Raw genomic sequence first — 21,635 nt, 5'->3', positions numbered from 1 at the left:
TTACTGAGGCATAACTTGTGTGTAATAAAATGGACCCATTCTAAGGGTATCGTTCTATGAGTTTTGACAGATCTGTGCACCTGCGTAACCACCACCACAATCATGACATAGAACACTTTCATCACCCCCAAAAAGTTCCCTCGTGCCTTTTTACAGTCAGTCCCCTTCCTAAAAGAAAAGCTGTGGTCGAGTCGATTCCAACTCATAGCAACCCTACAGGACGGAGCAGAACTGCCCCATAGGGTTTCCAAGGAGCAGCCGGTGGATTCGAGCTGCCAACCGTTTGGTTAGCAGCCGAGCTCTTAACCACTACACCACCAGGGCTCTCTCCCGGGGTCCTAGGTATCCAAACCTGCTCTCTGTCTCCATAGATTAGCTTTGCCTGTTCCAGAGCTTCATATAAATGAAATCATACAGTATGTATTCTTTTGTGTCTAGCATGTATTCTTTTGTGTCTAGCTCCTTTTGACAGTCTTTTATTTTCGATAGCATCTGTTTATGTTTACATGTGTGTCGTAGTTTATACATCAGGTTTTAGATAAATGTAGACAGTAATGATAGGTAGGACATAATAACAGTTCATAAATTTCACTTATTGTTAGCTATTTCAGATATATTTGAACTCAAAATGAACTGAGTTTTTAATATGTCTTTTCCCACTTCTGAATATTTCGCCCTGAAAAGCATAAATAACCCCAGAATAGTTTTTCATTTTTGAGATGTCTATTACAGTTCACTGTGTCCCGTTGTAGAAGTTTGTGATAAGTCTGAAAAGCCACAAAAATGTCTCTGACAGTTTCTAAAGCCAACTCCAGGAGAAGATGTGTTTGTACTTTGACACCAGCTTAAATCATTTTCTGTCCTTTATATCCATGTCTTCTCCTGTGTCCCTCTGTGTCCTATAGAATGAACAGGAAGGAAGATGACGGTAGGAGTTTTCTGTGCTGGGGGCTGTGGGAAAAGGGTGTTGAGAAGGCTTTCACACCAGATGTCCCCTCAGCTCAAAGGGTAGAGGATCGGGTTCCACGGTGTCCAAGTCTCCCGCCACCTGATCATAGATTCCTCTTGGCTCCTCATACTTGTGGTCATGCCAGTGGTGGTCATAGGGGCTCTGACAGGCAAAAGGTGTAGTTAGGACCACAGAGAGATGTCTTATGGATCATCGTCACAGACCTAGGGGATACATACCCCTGCTCAACTTCCCAAGGGGAAAAAGTTTTAACTTTTAATTACGGAAAATTTCCAACATTTGCAAAGAAGAGCACGATTATAATGAACTTCCTTCATGACTCCCATGTACCAATCACCTAACTTTAACAGTAATAATCCCTGGCCAATCTTGACTTGGAGCCCTGGTGACACAGTGGTAAAGAGCTCAGCTGCCAACCAAAAGGTCAGCAGTTTGAATCCACCAGCTGCTCCTTGGAAACCCTATGGGGCAGTTCTACTCTGCCCTACAGTGTCACTAGGAGTCGGAATGGACTCAACGGCAACAGATTTTTTAAATCTTGATTTACCTCTACCTGTATCTTCTCCCATTGTCCCTGCTAATTGGATGTCTTTGAGGCCAGTCCAAGATATCCTATCATTTCATTTTTAAATACTTCAATATGTCTCTCAGAAAAAAAGTTTAAATATCAGGAATATGATAAAATTGTCAAAAACCCATGACGTGAGCAATGGAAGCTGTGGAATGTGAATCATGATTCTGCTAGTCCGATGAATTTCCAAAAGTATTCTTCATCAAAACAGAAGAGAAAAAGGACCATGTTCCTTGTCCTAAGATGGTTTTAGAGTGACACATTTCAGAGCAGATTGTCCCTCGGCTCAAATATGGCCTGTCACCTGTTTCTGTACTGCCTGAGAGCTAAGAATTTATTTACATTTTTTAATTGTTGGAAAAAATCGAAAGAAGGATAATATTTTGTGACACATGAAAATCACATGAAATTAAAATTTCAGTGTCAAAAAATAAATCTTTGTTGGAACATACCCACCTGTGTTTATGTATCGCCTGTGACTGCTTTCATACTACAATGGCAGAGTTGAGTAGTTACGAGAGAGACCGTATGTCCTGCAAAGCCCAAAATATTTACTATTTTGCCCTTTACAGAAAAAGCTTACCGTTTCCATCTGTGCGTTAGAGGCACAGGTGGTGCAGCACCATGGACAGCATTTTGTACACGTAATTTCCATGCTGGTGGGGAGTTTAAATCTGACGAAGTTGTTCCCGATGTTACAGAGTGAAATCTTTGGCCTAGAGGCGCCAGAGCTGAGACCACAAAGAAAGTCTGCGGTCCTGTCCCACCTCCCTTTCTGTGGGGTAGCGGGTGGCAGTTGGTTGGTTGAAGTGCCTCTCTGTTGTTTCTGCTTCTCCAGCCACCATCTTTCCTCCTCTGGGCTCTCTGTCCCTTCTCCACTCTCAGTCCAGTGGATTGAGTGGGGCTAGCCTACTCCCTGGTGCTGTGGTTGGCACTGATCCAGGCCTGTCCACTTAGAATATTCCACCGCCTGCTCAGTGATTGGTTCAGCAATGAGTACGTGACCCTAACTAAGCTAATATGTTCAGCCCTGGGACTCTGGAGTTACTGGAAAAGAGGAATTCTTTTTTTTTTTTTTTTTTTAAAGGGGTTTCTGAACTAGTTGCCACAAGACCAGGCAGTGTTTCGTTCTGTTGTCCATAGGGTCAGAGCTCTGGTGGCACAATGGCTAAGAACTCAGCTGCTTAACCAAAATGTCAGCAACTGAAACCCACCAGCTTCTCCTTGGAAACCCTTTGGGGCAGTTCTACTCCATCCTATAGGGTTGCTACGAGTCAGAATCGACCCAACAGCAATGGGTTTGTTTTTGGTACAGGGTTGCTATGAGTTGGCACCAAATCAACGGCACTTAACAACAGAAACTAAACTGGTAGGACACAAACCTGGACTTGCAAGGGGCATCTTTAGGTGGAAATCTTGGATCCAGCTGGGACTGAAAACAATTCTATACCATGGCTTTTCAAATGAGTGAGCCAAAAAATCCTTTCTGTCTCTCCGTTTAACCAGTGTAGTGGTGATGGCTACTCGTCCAATGAAACACACTCCTTCTTCCTCCCATGGTAATAGAATGGTAGCTAGGCATATAGCTGCCAAGCTAGATGACATTCTTCAGACTCCTTTGCAGTCAGGCGTGGCCATGTTCTCGCCAGTGAAATGTGAGCAGAAGTGATGTGTGCCATCATGGGCCCTGGACCATAAGGCAGAGTTGTGCCTCCACCACACTCTCTTTTTCCCATTCCCACTAGCTGAAACCCCCAGCAACCTGGTCCATTCATGCAGACTAGGACAACATGCTAGAGGATGACAGAACATGGGTTCTGGAAGAAGGCCGTGCAGCAGGGCCTTTCACCTCTGACTGTTACGTGAGGAAGAAACAGACTATTTTCTTTAACCCCCTGGATTATGGCTGGGCATCTGTTACAGAAACATCATTAGCTGAATACAAGCAGTAGAAGGTAGGCTTCCGGCACTGGCCAGGAAAGACATTTGCTGATATAAGTCTCCTCACCATCTGTACTTCATCGTAGAGGGCTCCATAGGCCCCAGATGGGGCATACAGTCTTTCCACCTCATCATATAGGGGCCCAGGAAAGGCCATATCTTCATCCTCAAGACCTGTGAAACCTGGAGTTGGAGTGGAAGGAAGGAATTATCAGTGCACCCAGTCCAGATGTCAGGGGTCCCTGTGAGTGGGGGAGTCCTGATGAAATCATGACTCACCTTGGGGATAAGGCACTTCCTCCAGCGTGGGGGGGAGCTGAGGGCTGAAGTCCCTCATGGAGTAGTAATATGGCTCTACCTCTGAGGTGCTGACCTGTTATCCCCCACCCACCCAAAAAAAAAAAAAAAACAGATAAAATCCTTTCCATCCTCTGACCCCATTGTTCCTGGAAAGGGCAATGATTAACTTTAAACCAATGGTGGGATTTCTTTCTTTCTTTCTTCCTGCTTCGTTCTTTCTTATTGTGCTTTAGATGAAAAGTTTACAGAGCAAATTAATTTCTCATTAAACAATTAATACGCATATTGTTTTGTGACCTTGGTCGTCAACCCCATGACTTGTCAACGCTCTCCCTTTCTCAACCTCGGGTTCCCTATTACCAGCTTTCCTGTCCTCTGCCTTCTCGTCCTTGCCCCTGGGCTGGTTTGCCCCTTTAATCTCGTTTTGGTTTATGGGCCTGTCTAATCTTTGGCTGAAGGGTGAACCTCAAGTGTGACTTCAGTACTGAGTTAAAATGGTGTCTGGGGGCTATACTCCTGGGGTTTCTCCAGAATGGTGGAATTTTAATCCATCAGTTTCCTGTCAGTGGGGCTGGAGGGACCACCGCCACTCACCGTGGAGCTTCGAGTGTCCCGGTCTCCCGTCAGCTGGCTCCCCTCATATTCATTCCTGACCCGCTCCTCCTCCGACCTGCCAGGGTGGAGGTGGAGGGCATCTGGGAGCTGACCCTCTGTCCCCTCTCACCCCAAAGCTTCTCACTCAGAACCTTCTTTACAGAACAATATCCTTACTTACCCTGCTTCTGTCTTCTTCGAGATGCCTGAGGGAAATAGGAGAGAAGGGGTCAGAGGCCTCCTTCCACCCTACCTGGCTGTGGAGAGACTTTCAACATGCATCACCCCTTTGTCTCCCCATCACACTTAGACCTCCATCCTAGTAGGGGAAGGGCCTCTCCTCACCCTCAGCAAGATGCCTCAGTCTCCACTTCCAGAGAAATCCCCCAATACAGAAGGCATTGGAAAGCAGCAGAAGACTCCCAACAGCAAATAACACAGGCAGCAGGGGCAGCCCCGAGGGTCCTGAGGGCATAAAGGTACTCCTCAGCACAAAACAACTGACCCAAGTCCTGAAAGTCACTCTCTGGGAAAGCCTGTCAGTAACCAAGCAAAGACCCTCCTCCGAGGTCAAGGAAGCGGATGGGCAGGGCCCTCCATCCCTACCTCTTCTTGCCACCCCAGGAAAGATGGCTTCTTTCTCAAGTCAAGCCATTATCAGCAGGTCCTACCTCTGCCTGAGCCCTGTCTAAGGACTCAGGAGGGAGCCTCAGCTCCTTAGCTGGCCATTCAAGAACGGTAATCTTACTCTGCCATATCAACCTGGTATGGGCCTCTCCAGTCACACAAACAACCCACAGGCTGTTCCCAGAACCACAACTCCAAGTCTCAGCCTAGTCAAGTGTCTGTGGCAGAGATGTCCTTTGTTCACAAGCAAATTTCTATTCACCCTTCAAACTTCATCTCAGATGAATTCCTCTTTGGACAAACTTCCATTTTAGCCAATATCAGACTGACTTCTCCCCTATATCCCTGAAGCCAGACCGATTCTCTCTGTGTAAATATCTTCTCCGCATCTGTTTCCCAAATTCTGCTAATAGCATTCATTTTTCTTTGGGAAAACAGCCACTCCCCACTCCCAGTCTGTATGACTCAAGCAGGATTCCATGGTGGATGCATGGCCCAGACTGCCCAATAAATGCACCCTATCCCTCTTTTCATAGTGACTGGTTCAGAGACAGGCATTGGACCCCAAATGGGACTTCTGCCAGAACATATAGGGTACTCCTCTGTTGGCTGCTAAGAAGTGGAATAGAGCTGCAGATGTGGGAGAACTTCTTTGCCTTCTTGATGGAAGAACCTGAGAAAGAAGCTATCAGAGATGAAACAAAGCCAAAAGAGGGTGGGAAACAGACCAGTGGTGAAAATTTTGAGCACGTGAATCCAGTAACACTTGGAATTTTCAATTCCATAAGCCAAGCCATGCTTTTTATTGCTGACAACAGCTGAGCTTCTGTCACCTGCAACCTTCTTCTCAGGCTCTGAAGGGAATTATTTGCAAAAGCTGTCAGAATTCCTCTCCCTGTGTGTATATGCACACTCTTTGGCCGTTCTCTCCCCTACTGACTCTGGGTAATAGGATAATAGCAGATGTTGTAACCTGACCTTATGAATGCTGGTAAATTTCCACTAGTCCTTAAACTAGCCCAAGCCAGAGTTGGTCTGCCCCGCGTGTGCAGAAGGGCCAGCTGTGACCACTAATTGACTTAAACACCCGGCGGACCCTATTCTTAAGTGAGGGGTCCAAGAAGAAACACATCATCTCCTGTTTTCTGGCAGCCTTCCAGAATTTTCCCTCCCCAGTACGACTGCGCGGCTGCCATCTTGCTGCCCAAATCACATATAAGCCCTGCTTAAAAAAAAAAAATTTTTTTTCCCCTGTAGCTTGGGGAGCCGGATCTGAGGAACTTCCTCTCGGTTCCTTGCTCTGTGCATTGCAATAAAGGTACCTTCTCTTTCTCAAATACCAGTGTCCAGAAAATTGGCAAGTCTTAGCGTGCCGGACAAGGGCCAGCCTTCTAGGGTTTGGTAACAACGTGACAGAAGCAGAGACCTTTTGAAAAGTGTTTATAAATTAGAGCTTGCCCTCTATTGCTCTTCTTGGAACCCCTGTGACCTGTTTCACGTGAAAAAACCAAGGGGCGGTGCTGGTCGATTAGAGATGTGTGGCCCAGTTACCTCTGCTGTCCCATCCAAGAGCCAGATGGTGACCAGACGCTGGAGGAGGAGGCCATCCTAGACACCAGTTCCAGTCAGGCTGCCAGATAATTGTAAAGATTAGGCAAGCCGGCCCAGACCACAACTGTTCAGTCAGATTCGTAGAATCATGAGAAATAACAAATACTTGTTGCTGTAAGCTTTTGCTACAAGCTTTGCAAAAGCTAGGAGAAAAAAAATTATCACATCCAGGCATCCAGGAAGAGCTAAGGATATGGGTGGAGGCCTACAAGGGCAGAGCTAAGTCTTAAGGGAATATAGCCACAGGGCCAAGGAAGCAGGACCAGAAACAAGAAGGTTCTGTTCTCCAGCGTGGGAGAATGGGCTGGGTACTCACCCGCAGGCTGCCCTGTGGGAGGCTGGTAGTCAGGTTCCCCAGAAGGCTGGTCTAGGCCTGGGAAGAGGATATATAGGTTTTGAATTAATCCTGAGAATCTGGGGTATGCCTTAAATATTTCTTCTCAGCCTCCTCTTAAGCTTTTCGGTCCACTTAGACACTCATGGGAACTGATTCATGGCTTCTTAGGAATATTTCAGAGAGCTGGAAATTGCTGAGAATAACATTAACAAAACTAATGGAGCCCTGATGGCGTAGTGGTTAAGAGCTCAGCTGCTAACCAAAATGTCGGCAGTTCAAATCCACCAGCCGCTCCTTGGAAACTCTATGGGGTAGTTCTAGTCTGTCCTATGATGTCACTGTGAGTTGGAACCGACTCAATGTTACCTAACAACAGCAACGCCTATAATAATAATTAATGACCAATGAATGCTTTGTGGTATGCAAGGCCCTTTTAACCCAAATTACCAGTTTGCTGGGTTAACCAAAAAGATGTTGGGTTTTCAGAATTCCTTAATATAAGTATAGTCTCTAGAGCAAGGGAAGTGAGTACATAAAATGCTTTCTGGTTAAAAAGAAGACTGGAATGGGAGGAAAAAAAAAAAGAGAGAAGGGAAGATCATAGGAATGGGAAAGGGTCCTCAATTCCACAGGGAAAAATGGCTGCTCCATCAGGAAGGGGTAGACAGAAAGAGGGAGCTTTCATGGGCAAAGTAAACAGAGGGTGAGGACACCCTGCCCCCGAACATTTTTTTAAGCCAACGTTTACCTAGCACTTACTATGTAGTAGGCCCCGGTCTAAGCGCTTTAGATGTTTTAACCGATTTCATCCTCACAACAGCTGTCTGAGGTAGATCTTATTCTTTTTAAACTGAGAACGCATATGGTAAGTAACTTGCCTAAAGCCACACAGCTAGGAAGTGGCAAAAGTGGGATTTAAACCCAGGCTTCTCTGAACCAGGGGTTGACAGGGTTACCATGTACTTAGGAAATCTGTTCATTTCATCTAAGTTGTTTAATTTATTGCCATAAAGTCTTTCATAATATTGCCTAATTATCCTCAGATAGTGTCTGTAAGATCTATGCCAATATTCCCTCTTTTATTCCTGTTATTGGTAATTTGTGTCTTCTCTCTTTTTTTCTTTGATCCACCTGAATAAAGATTTATCAATGTCACTGATTTTTTTTTTTTTTTCAGAGACGAGCTTTCAGTTTCATTGATTTTCTCTGTTGTTTTTCTGGTTTTTAGTTCACTGATTTTTGCTCTTACCCTTATTATTTCCTTTCTTCTGTTTACTTCGGGCTTAATTTGCTCTTCTCTCTCTAGTTTCTTAACATGGAAACTTAGAGTGTTGATTAGAAGACTTTCTTTTTTAATCTAATTTTTAAGAACTTAATGCTATAAACTTCCCTTGAAGTACTGCTTTAGCTGCACCCCACCATTTTCATGTTGTTTTTATTTTCATTCAATTCAAACTATTTTCTAATTTCCTTGTGTCATTAATCACATTCAGACAGTATGGTAGCTAAAACTGCTCTGCGGAGTTCATCTGCCTGGGTTGCCATCTCATCTTTACCTCTTCCTAGCTGTGTGACCTTAGGCAATTTGCTTAATCTCTCTGGGCCTCAATTTTTTCATATGTGAAATAGTATTAGTACCTACTTTCCTATAAACCAAAAACATCAAAACTCCCCTCCAGCCGATTCCGACTTATAGCAACCCTATAGGACAGAGTAGAACTGCCCCATAGCGTTTCCAAGGAGTACCTGGTGGATTTGAACTGCCAACCTTTTGGTCTCTTAACTACTACACCACCAGGGTTTCCTACTTTACTATCCCATCCCATAAATTCCCTGAAGAATTCTCCAACATTCCCTAGACTATCCCTTCCCACCTGGAGTGGTAATGGAGAGCTGGGTCCCCTTGTCAGTCAGTCCACTGTCTCCCAAGGCATTGCTGGCCAGCAGCCAGATCCTGTAACGTGTAGAAGGCTGCAGCCCAGTCAGTGTGAAGGTGGTAGCCTGGGGTGGTAGGACATCCATGTAGAGGTACCCTGGAGTCTCCAGGGCCTCATATCTGCATGACAGGAAGGGCAGTCAGTTCAGGGAGAGGTCCCAGCCCTGTTGGCTGCCATCTCTTCCTGCCTTGACCAGGACTCACCTGATGCGGAACCTCTGTGGCAAGCCCCCATCAAAACCAGGCTTCCACTCCAGCCCCACCGAGTTCGAGGTCATGCTCACTGCCTTTAATCCTGATGGGGGGTCAGGGCGGCCTTTGAGAAGAAGGATGGGGGAAGGAAGGAAGTGGTCAGAGTGCAAAAGGATTCTGGAAGATTCTTTCCGGGTTTTTCCTAAGAACTATTTTTTCCTAAGAGGAAGGAATATACACATTCCTTGTAGGGGACATCTGTTCATTAATAGATGCGCCTATCCCACTTCTAGTCTGTCGTTCCTTCTGGTTACAGCATTCTAAACCTCCTTTGGAGAACCATCTTCCACATTCTCAGGCCACATGCTCCTGAGGGAAGAGACTCCACTCCTACTAGGGTAGATGTGTAACCAGGCCTGGCCAATTAGAGTATTGCTTTCCCCTGACGACATGATTGGTTCAGGGATGAACTGTGACCCAAGTAGAGAAAGTGAAACTTAACTCTAGAATTTTCGAACTGTTGTTAGAAAGGTGGAAACCCTGGCGGCACAATGGTTAAGAGCTATAGCTGCTAACCAAAAGGTTAGCAGTTCGAATTCACCGGGTGCTCCTTGGAAACCCTATGGTGCAGTTCTACTCTGTCCTGTAGTGTCGCTATGAGTCAGAATCAACTCGACGGCAATGGGTTTTGGTTAGAAAGGGGCAGCCCTGCTGGCCTAGTGGTTAAGAGCTCAGCCGCTAACCAAAAAGGTCAGCAGTTCGAATCCACCAGCCATTCCTTGGAAGCCCTATGGTGCAGTTCTACTCCGTCCTATAGGGTCATTATGAGTCGGAACCAACTCGACTGCAATGGGTTTGGTTTGCTTTGGGTTAGAAAAAGAAACATTTTTATTTCCCCTGGAAATTATAAAATACCACTATGAAGAGCCTGAGAATAAAGCCATCACAGAGAAAAGCAATGCTGAGAGATGCAGCTGATGATAGTTGGACCTAGATTCAGAGATTCCTGAAAATCTACTTTTCAGTTACTTGAGCCAATAAATCCCCCACCCCCATTCTTTTTTGGTTTTCTTAAGACATTTTGATATTTGGCCCTTGGGACCGAAAGCATCCTGACTAATACAGTCTTAAAGTTATTTGTTTTGTGCTATTTTATTGCCGTTTTCTTTTGTTGTGGGTTATCCTGAAGATCCAGACTCCCTAGGGGCTTTCAGGGCAGGCAAAACTCCAGCCTCATGCAAAAACGCTTCTTGGGTTTCAGGTACACTGCCAGCCTGAGGCCAAGTAGTGACTTGGGGGGGCATCCCCTTAACACCCCCACAACCTCTTCCCGCCATACTGATGCTGACGAGTTGAATATTGGTGTGGTCCGAGCCAAGGGGGTTAGTGGCTGTGCACGTGAAGAGGGCGTAATCCTGGGCTGCAGACACGTTGGCAATGGTCAGGAGGCTGCTGTGGATCCCACCCTGGTGGTATGTGTGCTCCACGTACCTGGAGAGGAGATGAGAGGGGAACTATGGCTGGGTGACCAGGGTTGGGGCTGGGGTGCTGCCTGGCTGGGCCTGAGCTCACCTGGGATCCTGGAGGTCCAGCGGGATCCCATTTTTGGTCCAAGTGAAGACAATGTTGGGGACACCTCGGGCACGGCAGTGGAGGGTAGCAGAACTGGTACTGTCTCCAGCTGCAGCCACCTTACTTAGGGGAGTGGGGTGCTCCACCTGGGGGGCAACTGGGATGGGTTGGGGGATCAAAACAAGGCATGTGGAAGGACATGAGAGCTTCAAGTTCAGTGAACGTTACCCACATCTGACAACAAGACGGACCAGCCCTCGGGCTGGAGGTGCCACCCCATTGTCCACGATGCACTGGTATGCGCCAGCCTGTGCCAGTTTGGCATGGTGAATCCTCAGACACCCTGTGGACCCCTTTGACATTTTCTCCATGTCGTCCAGGCTATGGTCCTCCTCCTCTTCCCCCTGGAGGTCCAAGACTCAGGAGTTGGCCCCCACAGTCAGGCCCCAGCACCAGCATCCACAGAACTGGTATGGCTCCCTCTCAGACACAATTACCCTCCACAGAACTAGTGAAGAAAAGTTCCCCATCATCCACCCATCCATTCATCTATCCAGCCATTCATGCATGGATCCATCCATCCACCAATCCAGCCAGCCACTCATCCACCCATTTGTCCAACCATTCATGCTTGGAACCATCCATCCACCCTTCCATCTATTCATCCACTCGTGCATTAATCCAACCATTTGTCTTCTTTCTGTCCATCCAACTATCCACCGTTCTAGCTCTCCACTCATCCACCCCATTCACTTATACGTACACATACCCGTAAGTACATGTATCTGTTCACATATTCATGCTGCTACCCATTTATCCATCTCTCCACTGACCTATCCACCCATCCATCTGTCCACTTAATGTATCCATTCATTCATCCATCATCTATCCACAGATGTCTTTCCACTGATAATGCATCCATCCATCCATTGATCTACCCTCTCATCTAATCTATCTACACACTCATCTCATACAGTCATTTCGCGACCCATCCACTCATCTATTTATCCATTCATTTACTTGTCCACCTGTCCATTTGTCCATCCATCCACTCATTTACCCACCCACCAGTTAGTTCACCCAGCCATCTATCAATCCATCTATCCATCCACCCATTCATTCATGCAAACTATCCACTCATCCACCCATCCATGCTATCCTACAAACAGTTACTGTTGGAGCATGCTCCCGACATAATTGTGCAGGTCCACACAGATGCGGCCCCCACTCCCAAGGAGTTCACAGTCAAGACCATGTCCCGCACCTCCACCTCCATTCTCCAGAGACTTGGTCCTCACCAGCTTCTCCCAACTGAACATCCCTGGAAGGACGGGATTGGCATCAACGGTGCAGACTATTTCCACAGAACCCCCGACATCCACCTCAGTGGGATCCCGAAGAGTGCGGATGGTGGGAGCATCTGGGGAGAGGCAGGGGCTTGGGGAAGTCACTTGGACTCAGACAGGCTGTGGCGGGAAAGGGCCCCAGGTAGGAGAGGTGTCTTAGGGGTATCCAGGGAAGGTGCCGGTGTGGAAGAAGTCTGCCACTTATCAGGAGCACTTGGAGGAGGGTCTCAGGGTTGGTGAAGCTGTTCCCAACCTCTGCCGTGCCTCAGTGATACTTAAAGTCAGAAGGACTTCCAGAATTGTGTGGTGTGGGACTTCCCCCAGTGGGCTTGGCTTTCTTGTGGGAGTAGCTCCCATGTAGGCAGACCCTTACTGGGCAAAATAACAAGTTGGGTCTCCCTAGCGAGCTGGGACTCCACAGTGGGCGTGGCTCCATCAGGGCTGGAGCTTCCAGAGTAGGAGGGATTCCGGAGTAGGTGGATATCCCTGAGTGGGCGGAGCTTCCGCAAAGGGGAGACTCAACAGTGGGTAAGGCTCCCTGGGTGGGCGTGGTTTCCGTGGTGGGCAGGGCTCCCACAGCCCACCCGCTTACTAGGGCGGTAGAGGGCGCTCACAGTGCACATGGAGACGCACAAGCACCTCCGCGGTGCCCTCCGAGTTCTGGCAGTGTAGCTGGTAGAAGCCGTCGTCGGCGCGGGTCACATTCCACAGCTGCAGAGCCCCGCCAGATAGGATGCGATGCCGGGGGCCGCCAGCTGGGGGAGGCCCGAGTGAGGCGCCCGCCAGGCCCTGCGTCCCAGGGACCTGCACCTCTTTCCACGCCCACTCCGCGCACCTGGGCTGAGGCGGTAGCCGCGGAAAGTCCAGTTGAAGGCCTCGGGAGCGGGGTTGGCAGACACGGTCACGGGCAGCAGGGCCTCGCCCTGCTCCACTGCGGTCACCACGAGTACCTGCTCCCCCAGAAACTCCGGGCGGTCTGCGGAGCGGGCGCCCCCGGGAGTCAAGGGATGGATTCGAGGTCAGGCACAGGTTCAAGGGTTAAAGTTGGGGTCACCGTTAGGTTTAAGTTTAGAGCTGAGCTCAGGAGTAAGGTTCAGGGCAGAAATTAGGATCTATTTAGGAAAAGGTTAGGGGTCAGGGTCAGGTTTAAGGATGGAAAGAGGGCTCAAGGACAGAGTCAGGGGTTAGGATGGGGATCATGTTCAGGGGTTAGGATAGAGAACAAAGGCAAGACGGGGGTCGGGACAGCAGAGGGATGAGAGTTGGCGCAGGGCCAGGAGTCAGGATAAAGGTCAAGATGGGAGTAAAGAACAGTATCAAAGTGAGGACGTGAATAGTACAGAGTCAGCGATGGGGGGTGGGGCCAAAGCGGTCCCAGGCCAGCGCACATACACAGCACGTTGAGGCGGTAGAAGGAGCTCACGGTTTCTCGGAGCTCGACGCTGTGGGCGCGGCAGGTCACGCGGTGGCTGTGGTCGCGGGATGACACTCGCAGGAGGGTGCTCCTGGCCGCGGCAAAGCCTTTGTATGGGGCGCTCCGGGGCCGCGCGGCCAGGCCTTCCAGGCTGTGGACCCGGCAGGGGGTGGGATCCAGGTGGGACCAGAGCCAGGAGCGGGCGGGGCAGTGGGCAGTATTGCATGTAGGACGCGGGCGGGGGGAACCAAGAGGGGAAAGAGGCGTGGCCGGAACCTGGAGGGGCGGGGCCGCTCGCACCCTCACCTCTCTCCCTCCTTGTCCCACGACAAGTTGACCGCGGGATTACTGCTGACACTGACGCACGTCAGGTTTACCACGTCCCCGGGGCGCAGCGCAGATGTGTTGGCCAGGATCGTCACGTTAGTTGGGGGAACTTGGAGAGCCGTCGTGGGGAGCGAGGCTCAGAGATGAAGAAGATGGTGGCCTGCCTCCACCCCTCCCTGACCCCTGGCCCCCGCCCAGCCCGCAACCGCTGGGAAGTCGGGTCCCAATCCTGGCTCCGCCGCACCCATTGAGCCCCACCTGGTCCCGGCCAAGCCTTCCCCCCTGCCCCGGCTGTACGCGCCCTTACACTGCACCACGAGCTGCGTGGACGCGCTGAGCTGGCCAGCCTTGCACGTGAACTTGGCCTGATTGTCGGACGGACCGATGACCAGCACCAGCTCGCGGGAGAAAGTGTTCCCCGACTTCTCCAGACTTCCCAGCTGCACCCGCCGCGGCTCCTGAGGCGGCCGCGGCTCGGTCACGGTGCGTGAGTCCTGAGGGGCCGGGACTGGCTGGGAGGCTGCCCACACCTGCCTCTCGGCACCAGCCCTGACGCGCTCCCCTTGGGTTGGCCACCGCCAGCCCAGGCAAGGACTTTATGCCCAGGAGGAAAAGACGCCCCCACAGGCGGGCACGCGACTAGGATAGAGGAGGCCACGGCCCACCAGTCTCCCACCTACCCTGGGTCCCCGTGCACTGCCACTTTGGCTGTCTGATCCTGCTCACTGTTGCTATTAGGTGCCATCGAGTCCATTCTGACTCATAGCGACCCTACAGGATGGAGTAGAGCTGCCCCATAGGGTTTCCAAGGAGCGGCTGGTGGATTTGAACCACCCACCTTTTTGTTAGCAGCGGAGCTCTTAACCACTGCGCCACCAGGGCTCGGATCCTGCAATTGTTGGTTCCCCCTGGTCACCCTCAGTCCCACTCATTGGCCCATCAAAATCCATTCCTGTTTAAACATTTACTGAACACCATGTGCCAGGAAACTCCCTGAAATTCCCAAGCCTTACCCAGAATCTCTTCATTTTTTCCTATCCTTAGTTCTTTATCATAGAACTCCCACTTTCCCCAACCCAAATACTTCCCTAAACCTGTCCTTTAATTCCATGGTCTTTCATAGATTTTGGAATCCTTCCCCAATATTATTATTTTAGTCTTTTACCAGAATCCAGTACAAATTACTGGCATTTTCCCAGGATTCATCTAATTAAAATAGAATCCCATTGTTATTCCTATAGTTCCTAATCTTTTCGCCTAGAATTTTCACTAGCTCTCTAAATTCCCAGGCTTCCCAGAATTTTCTTTAATTTTAATGAAATTTCATTTTCTTACCCCGAAATTCCAAGAATTCAATTTAATATTAATGGGCTATCAATGTCTTGTGAAATTACTAGTCTTTCCCCAGAATTTCTGAACTTTGACCAGAATAACCATTGTCCTTTATCTTAGAATTCTTAAGTCATTCCCTAGAATTCCTGCCATTTCACCTGAATTCCAGAACTTCCTTTTAATGAATGGAATTATTTTAATGGAATCCATTGCCTTTTCCCTAGAGTTCCCAATCTGGGTCCAGAATTCCTTCTTTTATCCCAGAATTCTCACTATTTTCCCAGGATTCTATTTAATTCTCATGGCATTTTGCATCTTCCAATTTCCTGCCAAATCTCAGAATTTCCAGTATTTTTCAAGAAATCCAGGATTTTCCAAGAGTTCCCAAGACTCTAGAGCAGAGAAGAGGCTTCACCCTTTTCCCTCAATTAACCACCCCACAGCCCTTCCTTGGCACCAACCTTGAACCAGGTGAGAGAAGGTTCTGGGTTGCCCCCAATGGCCAAACACACCAGCCTCACCCGAGTTCCAGCCCGGAGCCGCTGCCCTTCTAGGGGCCCCTCAATCCACAGCTTCTGAGCAGGATCTGGGGGAAAGGCCCAGGAAAGATGGTTTTTCTCCTTGGACTGGGGCCTGGGAGAGGGGTCTCTGAGGCCTAGGAGCATCCTGGGGTGGGGTAGAGGCCTCACATTTCACATTCAGGGTGAGCGACTTCTTGAACGTCTCCTTGGTGAAGGCCTCACTGAAGGCCTCACATGTGAGACTCAGACCGTTGTCCTCTCTCCGCGCCAGAAACGTCAGGTTGGACATGGAGACGTAGCCACCATGTAGGCCCTGTCAGGCAGCAAGCTTCAGGCTTGGGGACTGGGCACCCCATCCATATACCAGAGGCCTGGGTCCACCCCAGGACCCCATAGGGACACAGGAGGCATCCCTGCCCCTTCTGCGAGGCATAGGAGTCACCGACAGCCCACCCTCCCCCAGCACTGAGGCCTCCAGGCCCTCAGTCCCCTTGTCTCTCAGGTTTAGGAGTCAAGCCCTCAGCAGCCTCCTCCCTCAGGACCCAAGAGTTCAGGTCCTCACTGGCCTCCTTTCTCAGACTGCAGACCCTGGCCCCGCCTCACATCCATGACTGTCTCCTCCGTGGGAAGCAGCTGCCGCCAGCCCAGCCACCATCTCAGCAGGACCCGTGGGCGACTGGACTTGGTGATGCAGGAGAGTGTCATGTTCTTGTTCTCAGACTGGGATACAGATCCCAGGATGGTAATGGCACTGGGGGGGACTGCAAGGACAGGTGGTCAGAGGAGACATGCTGGGCTGGGCTGGATTCCGCATAGATCAGCCCAGAGAGAAGGGTGGGACAGACAGAGAGGGCTTGGGGGTCAGAGAGGCATGGTTTGGGGGCACAGATAGTTCCCTGGGGCACAGACTGACAGAATGGCAACTGGGGCCAGGACTCACAGGTGACCTGCAAGGTGACTCCACGTTCCTGGGTCCCTGTGGACACACTGTTGTGGGCCTCACAGCTGAGCCGTGCTCCTTGGTCCTCTGGCCTCACAGTCATCACCAGCACGCTGCGGGCCACCGCCTGAGCATGCTCTGTGCCCCATGCTGTGGACACAGGCTGGCCATTCTAGGGACAGGGACAGTTCTAGTCAGGACTAGCTCCTGAGCCCGGCCGTCCCCCACCCCCACACCTGCCTCTGTCTTTACCTTTAGCCACTGCAGTGTGGCTAGTGGGTTCCCCCCTCGGGCCACACATGGCAGCTCCAAGTTCTGCCCTGCTCGCACATGCCCCTCGTCCAGATCTGGCCACTCAATGACAGGGGGTCCTGGGGGGACTGAGGTGCAGCCAACATTCAGTGAGTCCAGGGACTCCATCCAGCCTTTCTGTGCCCCACAGCCTACCTCTGAACCCCCTTGTCTCTCCTTTAAGTGCCTGACTTTTCCACATTCCCTGTGCTCCCCCCCGGTCCCCCAGTCTCTGCTCCCCATCCCTGGTGCCCACAGCTGGCTCAGTTCCCTACTCACACAGAACATTCATGGTGACTGAGACCCTGATGGGCGTGTCCAAAGCTGGGCTGGACCCCTCACAGACCAGTAACTGCCCATTGTCCGAGCTCTGGGGTATCACCCTGGGGTGGGAAGTTATGGTGCAGGGGGTCAGAGTCATCACCTGAAATCTGGAGGGTCAGGGTGCAGAAGTGGGGATCCCAGGTCCCCACACCCAGGTCTAAGTCTCCAGACTGACTTTCTCTGGAATCTGACATTCCCATGGAGAGATTTTGAGGGTTAGTAGTGAGAATGACGGTCCCAGGGCCCACACCTGGCCAAAAGCTTTGTGTCTGATACCTTGAGAAGTGGGTTACCCGGGAAGAAATTTTGAAGGGCCAGGATGAAGAATTGGGTCCCAGATATCTAACCCAGTTGTCCATGTGTGAATCTCTGGTTACAGGGTTCTTATTGGGAAATTCGGGGGTTTGGGTCAGGGGGAGGGTGCCCTAGCTGCCACACCTGGCTGTGGCCTCCGTGGTGAAGAGTTTCTCCTGGGACCCCGCGTTCACATTAGCAGAGATACCGGAAATTGTTTGTCCACCTTGGGGCAACAAGAGGGCTGAAGGAGTACTGGATTCCCCACAAAGTAGATCCTGGGGATTCCAATCCGAAAGTCTTTGGGGTGGACCTGATGGCCCGGCCTGGTCTGGAGGACAAGGATCTGGTACACGAACTTCGTTCCCCCGACACACCCCGAATGCTGGAGTCCACAGGGCAGGTCCTGGCTCTCTTCCTCTCCTCATTCCCTGGCTGGGTTGTCTCACCACCCCCATCACCTCAGTTTCTCATCTCTACATTGACAATACCAATATCTATGTCCCAGCTTGGCCTCTCCCTGAGTCCCAGGCTAGTGGGCCCTGTGGTCCACTGGAGACCTCCCCTGGATATCCCTTAGCCCTCTCCCCATTCACCAGGTCCCACACTAGCCTCCGTGTATCCATCCTGAAGCCTCCCTCTCCTCTTGATCCCCATCTCAAGGATGGTGTGTTTTCTAGAGCCCCTAGGAATGTAGTGGGCAGGAACATACCCTCCTCTCACTTGGGGCTTCATACTGCCCCTCCCCTCCAGTTTACCCACACTCACTCTGGAGAAAGGCGATGTCAGCTGCTGGCTTTGCATCCCCAGTCACACAGCTGACCACGTACTCCTGCCCAGCTACCCAGGTGACCGAGCTCCCTGCCTCAGGGGTCATCTGAAGCACCTTGGGGGGCACTGGTGAGAAAAGTTCGGTTACCACTAGGAGGAAGTGATGACTGAGGCTTTGAGTCCCCTTGCTCATGACGTGAGTCCTGTACTCAGGGTCCTGGGTGGGAAGAGGGCTGGGACTTCAGGCTCCTGGGGGTCTTTCACCCATACCCAAGACAGAGAGGATCACTCTGGGTGACACAAGTGCGGGGCCCGTCTCTGAGCGGCTGACTTGGCACTCATACTCTGCATCATCACTGAGGTCACACGCTGCGATGTGCAGGTGGAATTCACCTGTGGGTGAGGCCCAAGGTCAGGATCACAGCCTCTGCTGGTGGCTCAGGGTCTCAGACTCTGCCCTCTTACCTTTATCAGGGTCCCCCTGCAGGCGGTAGCGCGGGAAGCTGGGGATCCTAGGGTCAGGGCCTAGAAGAAGTCCATCTTTGGCCCACTGCACTGTGCTGCCAGGGGCTCTGACTCCACACCGCAGCTCGGCTGTGGCCCCCTCCAAGACCGTCACGTTTTCAGGCAGGGCCCAGAAGTCACGAGGGACAGAGGCAGGAATCTGTGACTGAGCTAGGCCTGGGGATACAGGGTGGTCAGTAGGAGAGGGCAGGGGGTCTGGCAGGGGAATTGAGTTGGAAATGAGGGCCGCCTGATGCTGGGTCAAGAGCCAGGGTGGCACTCACCTGTGGCCAGCACCCCCATGAGCAGCAGGGTAGCACGGAGGGGAGTTCTTAGGGCACTGGGTACCAGCCCAGGCCCTCTGCCTGTGGCTCCCACAGCTCCCATCGCCCGCCTCCTGTGTCTGGCTCTGTCCGTGTCCGTTTCTTCTTTTTCTTTGTGTCTCGTTTTCTATCTCTCTCGTTCTCTTTCTGTTTTCCTTTCTTCCTGTGTTTCTGTCTGTTTCTCTCCCTTCTGTCTGTCTCTCTTTCTCTCCCAAACTCTCTCTCTCTCCCTGTCAAAGATGCTTCTGTCTCTGAGTCTCTGTCTCCCTCTCTGTCAGTCCCTCTCTGTTTCTCTTTCTTCTGTCCTGCCCCCCACACCCACCCCTGCTCGCCTTCTCTTGCCACTCACAGCCTCTCGACGAAGATCCGCTGCTCAGGGTCCAGCAGGCCCCATGAGCCCCAAGAGCAATGAGGCTGTTGTGGACAGTGGCAGAGCTGGGGTCCGTTCTCTGCCACCTCCCCCAGGTGCCCTCAGGCATCCCCAGCTCTGGGCCTCTGCCCAGCAGGCTCCTCCCAGCCCAGCTGGGGCATGAAATTCCCCGTCAGCACATGCCAGACACATTCCTCGGTGCCTCCCTGGTCCCTGTGAACCCAGGAGCTCGACATGGGAAAAAGAAAGCTGGGCCCAGCGTGGGAGGTAGGACTCCCCAGCTATCCCCTGCCCTGGAAGGTGACCTCGGCAAACCCCTCCCCTCCCCGAGAAGACATCAGCCCCTGCAGTGACGTCAGAGATCTCTGTGCAAGAGTGTGTGTGAGAAGCTGAGAGTGTGGGGGGCAGTGAAGATATCTGTGTGTGCATGTGTGCAAAAGTGTGCAAGCCAGCATGTGAGCGTGCGTGAGAACTGGGGAGGGCAACCGTAGACTATGGTTTGTGGAAGCATGTGGAGAGCAGGTGAGGGTGTATCTCAGGGTGAGGGTGGCCGTGGGGCCGCCGGCGTGGTTGGGAGTGAAGGCAGGGTCCTAGACCACCAGCACCAAGTGTGGGTACAGCAGCGAGCCCAGCGTGGGGGCCCTTTGGCAAGGACTGCACAAGCTCTAGTTTGTGGCTCCCCTGTTTGAATTTCTCACCATCCCTGCCCAGTCTCTTTCCTTCTACATCTGTCTCTCTTTCCCTCTGTCCATCTGGTTTTCTCTTTCTCTTTCTCTCTCCACCTCTGTTTTAATGTCTTTTTTCTGTGTCCTCTCGTTAGGAGCTCAGCATTTCTTCTTATTCAACTCGAATTCTTTCACTGTCTCTTTGTATGTTTCTCTCTCTCTGCCTCTCCGGGTCTCTCTTTTTCTGTCTTTCTGTCTCTGTCATCTCTATTCGTCCCCCCAACCCCCTCCCCCCATCTCTCTCACACACCGGGAGCTCAATAAATATGTATTCTCAGCCAACCTTTCTTCTGTTTCCTTCTCTGTCTCTGTCCTCATATCCACACATCCTCAAATTTTATACCACATGCTGGTTGGCCTGGTCTCCCCATGCCAGCAGGAAATACACACTCTCACGGGCTAACCTTCTCCTGCCTGCTTATCTCCTGGGGGGATTGAAATGGCTTGTTTTTTTCCTCCCCCTCCCTCGGCAGCCCCTCCCCCAGTCTGGTCCTCCTCCAGGAACAAGCTGCAGCATCTGGCCTGAGCCCTCACAGCTCCATATGTATGGTGCCCCCTTTAGTCTCCCTTCTTCCCTCCCACCTTCCCTCTCCCAGCCGCCTCCCATGCCCCCTGGGGACTGGACTGAACACAGACCTGAACACAGAGGTGGGGGGTCTGTCCTAGGGGCCCTCACCAGATGGTGTCCTCGAGGGCCAGGGTGTAAGGCTGTTAGTTGCCGTGACCTTTAATTAGCACAAACCTACCACCCTCTCCCTTGGCTGTTTTCCTTCCCTGGGTGCTCCTGGGACCTCAGGCTCTCTATCTTTCCATGCTGTGGCCCCAGCGGGTCAGGAAGGGGAAGCAATATCAGGTATCTGGAAAAACAGCCTCACTACCTGACTTCCTTCCAGAGACTCAGGAGTCTCTGCCCCAAGCCCAACCTATTTCAAAAGCCAGGTGCTGAATCCTCAACACAGAAGCCAGAAATTGAGTCCCCCAGACCTAGGAGTCTGAGCCCCCAGGGCCTTTCCCCCTCAGACTCAGGAGTCCAGGCCTCCAGCCCCTTCTCCCCCAGGACCCAGGAGTTCAGGCCTCCAGCCCCCCCTGCCCCCTAGGGTTTAGGACAGATGTTCACTGTCTGGGGATTTTCAAATCCTCCTGGGCCTGTGTGGGGGTGGGAGAGATATTGGTGGCTAAATCCACCAACTCTAAGACTTAAGACCAGATTTTCTGACCCCCTGTCAACCTCCCCCAACTGCACCATGCTGCAGGCAGAGGTCCTACGAGTTTAGCTCCCAGTCCCCTCAGAAACCCAGAGTTCAGGCGATAGCTTCTTGCCCACAGAAGTCTGAACCCCTAGTCCTTAGAATCCTGGGTGAACAACCTTTAGTCACTGAGCCATGCAAGAATCTGAGCCCGGGAGCAACCAGGAACCCGAGTGTGAGCTTTCTAGTTTGTACAGGCCCAGGAACGTCAGACCCAGGACCCCAGACCCCCAGCACTCCCCACTATCTGCTCCG

General features: G+C 51.2%; 1 protein-coding gene across 1 annotated transcript; it reads right to left on the bottom strand.

Annotated features, from left to right (window-relative positions):
* Nucleotides 1–831: 831 nt before the first annotated feature.
* Nucleotides 832–21,539, bottom strand: NPHS1 (NPHS1 adhesion molecule, nephrin). Its single transcript, XM_003422320.3, has 29 exons — nt 19,000–21,539; nt 18,677–18,892; nt 18,482–18,604; nt 18,209–18,337; nt 17,585–17,666; nt 17,102–17,205; nt 16,784–16,911; nt 16,532–16,703; nt 16,195–16,352; nt 15,760–15,904; nt 15,532–15,656; nt 14,046–14,232; nt 13,718–13,847; nt 13,390–13,562; nt 12,833–12,973; nt 12,612–12,752; nt 11,950–12,071; nt 10,884–11,055; nt 10,652–10,808; nt 10,419–10,570; nt 9,092–9,203; nt 8,826–9,007; nt 6,931–6,987; nt 4,722–4,841; nt 4,558–4,582; nt 4,377–4,452; nt 3,762–3,855; nt 3,550–3,665; nt 832–1,111 (listed from the first exon to the last, which is right to left on the bottom strand). The coding sequence occupies exons 1-29, from the start codon at nt 19,100–19,102 to the stop codon at nt 980–982; spliced, it is 3,774 nt and encodes a 1,257-aa protein (XP_003422368.2). The 5' UTR covers nt 19,103–21,539; the 3' UTR covers nt 832–979.
* Between the last annotated feature and the right edge of the window lie 96 nt (nt 21,540–21,635).

Source organism: Loxodonta africana, chromosome 11, assembly GCF_030014295.1.
Source record: "Loxodonta africana isolate mLoxAfr1 chromosome 11, mLoxAfr1.hap2, whole genome shotgun sequence".
Lineage (NCBI taxonomy): Eukaryota > Metazoa > Chordata > Mammalia > Proboscidea > Elephantidae > Loxodonta > Loxodonta africana.
This window is presented reverse-complemented; position numbering and strand designations above follow the sequence as displayed.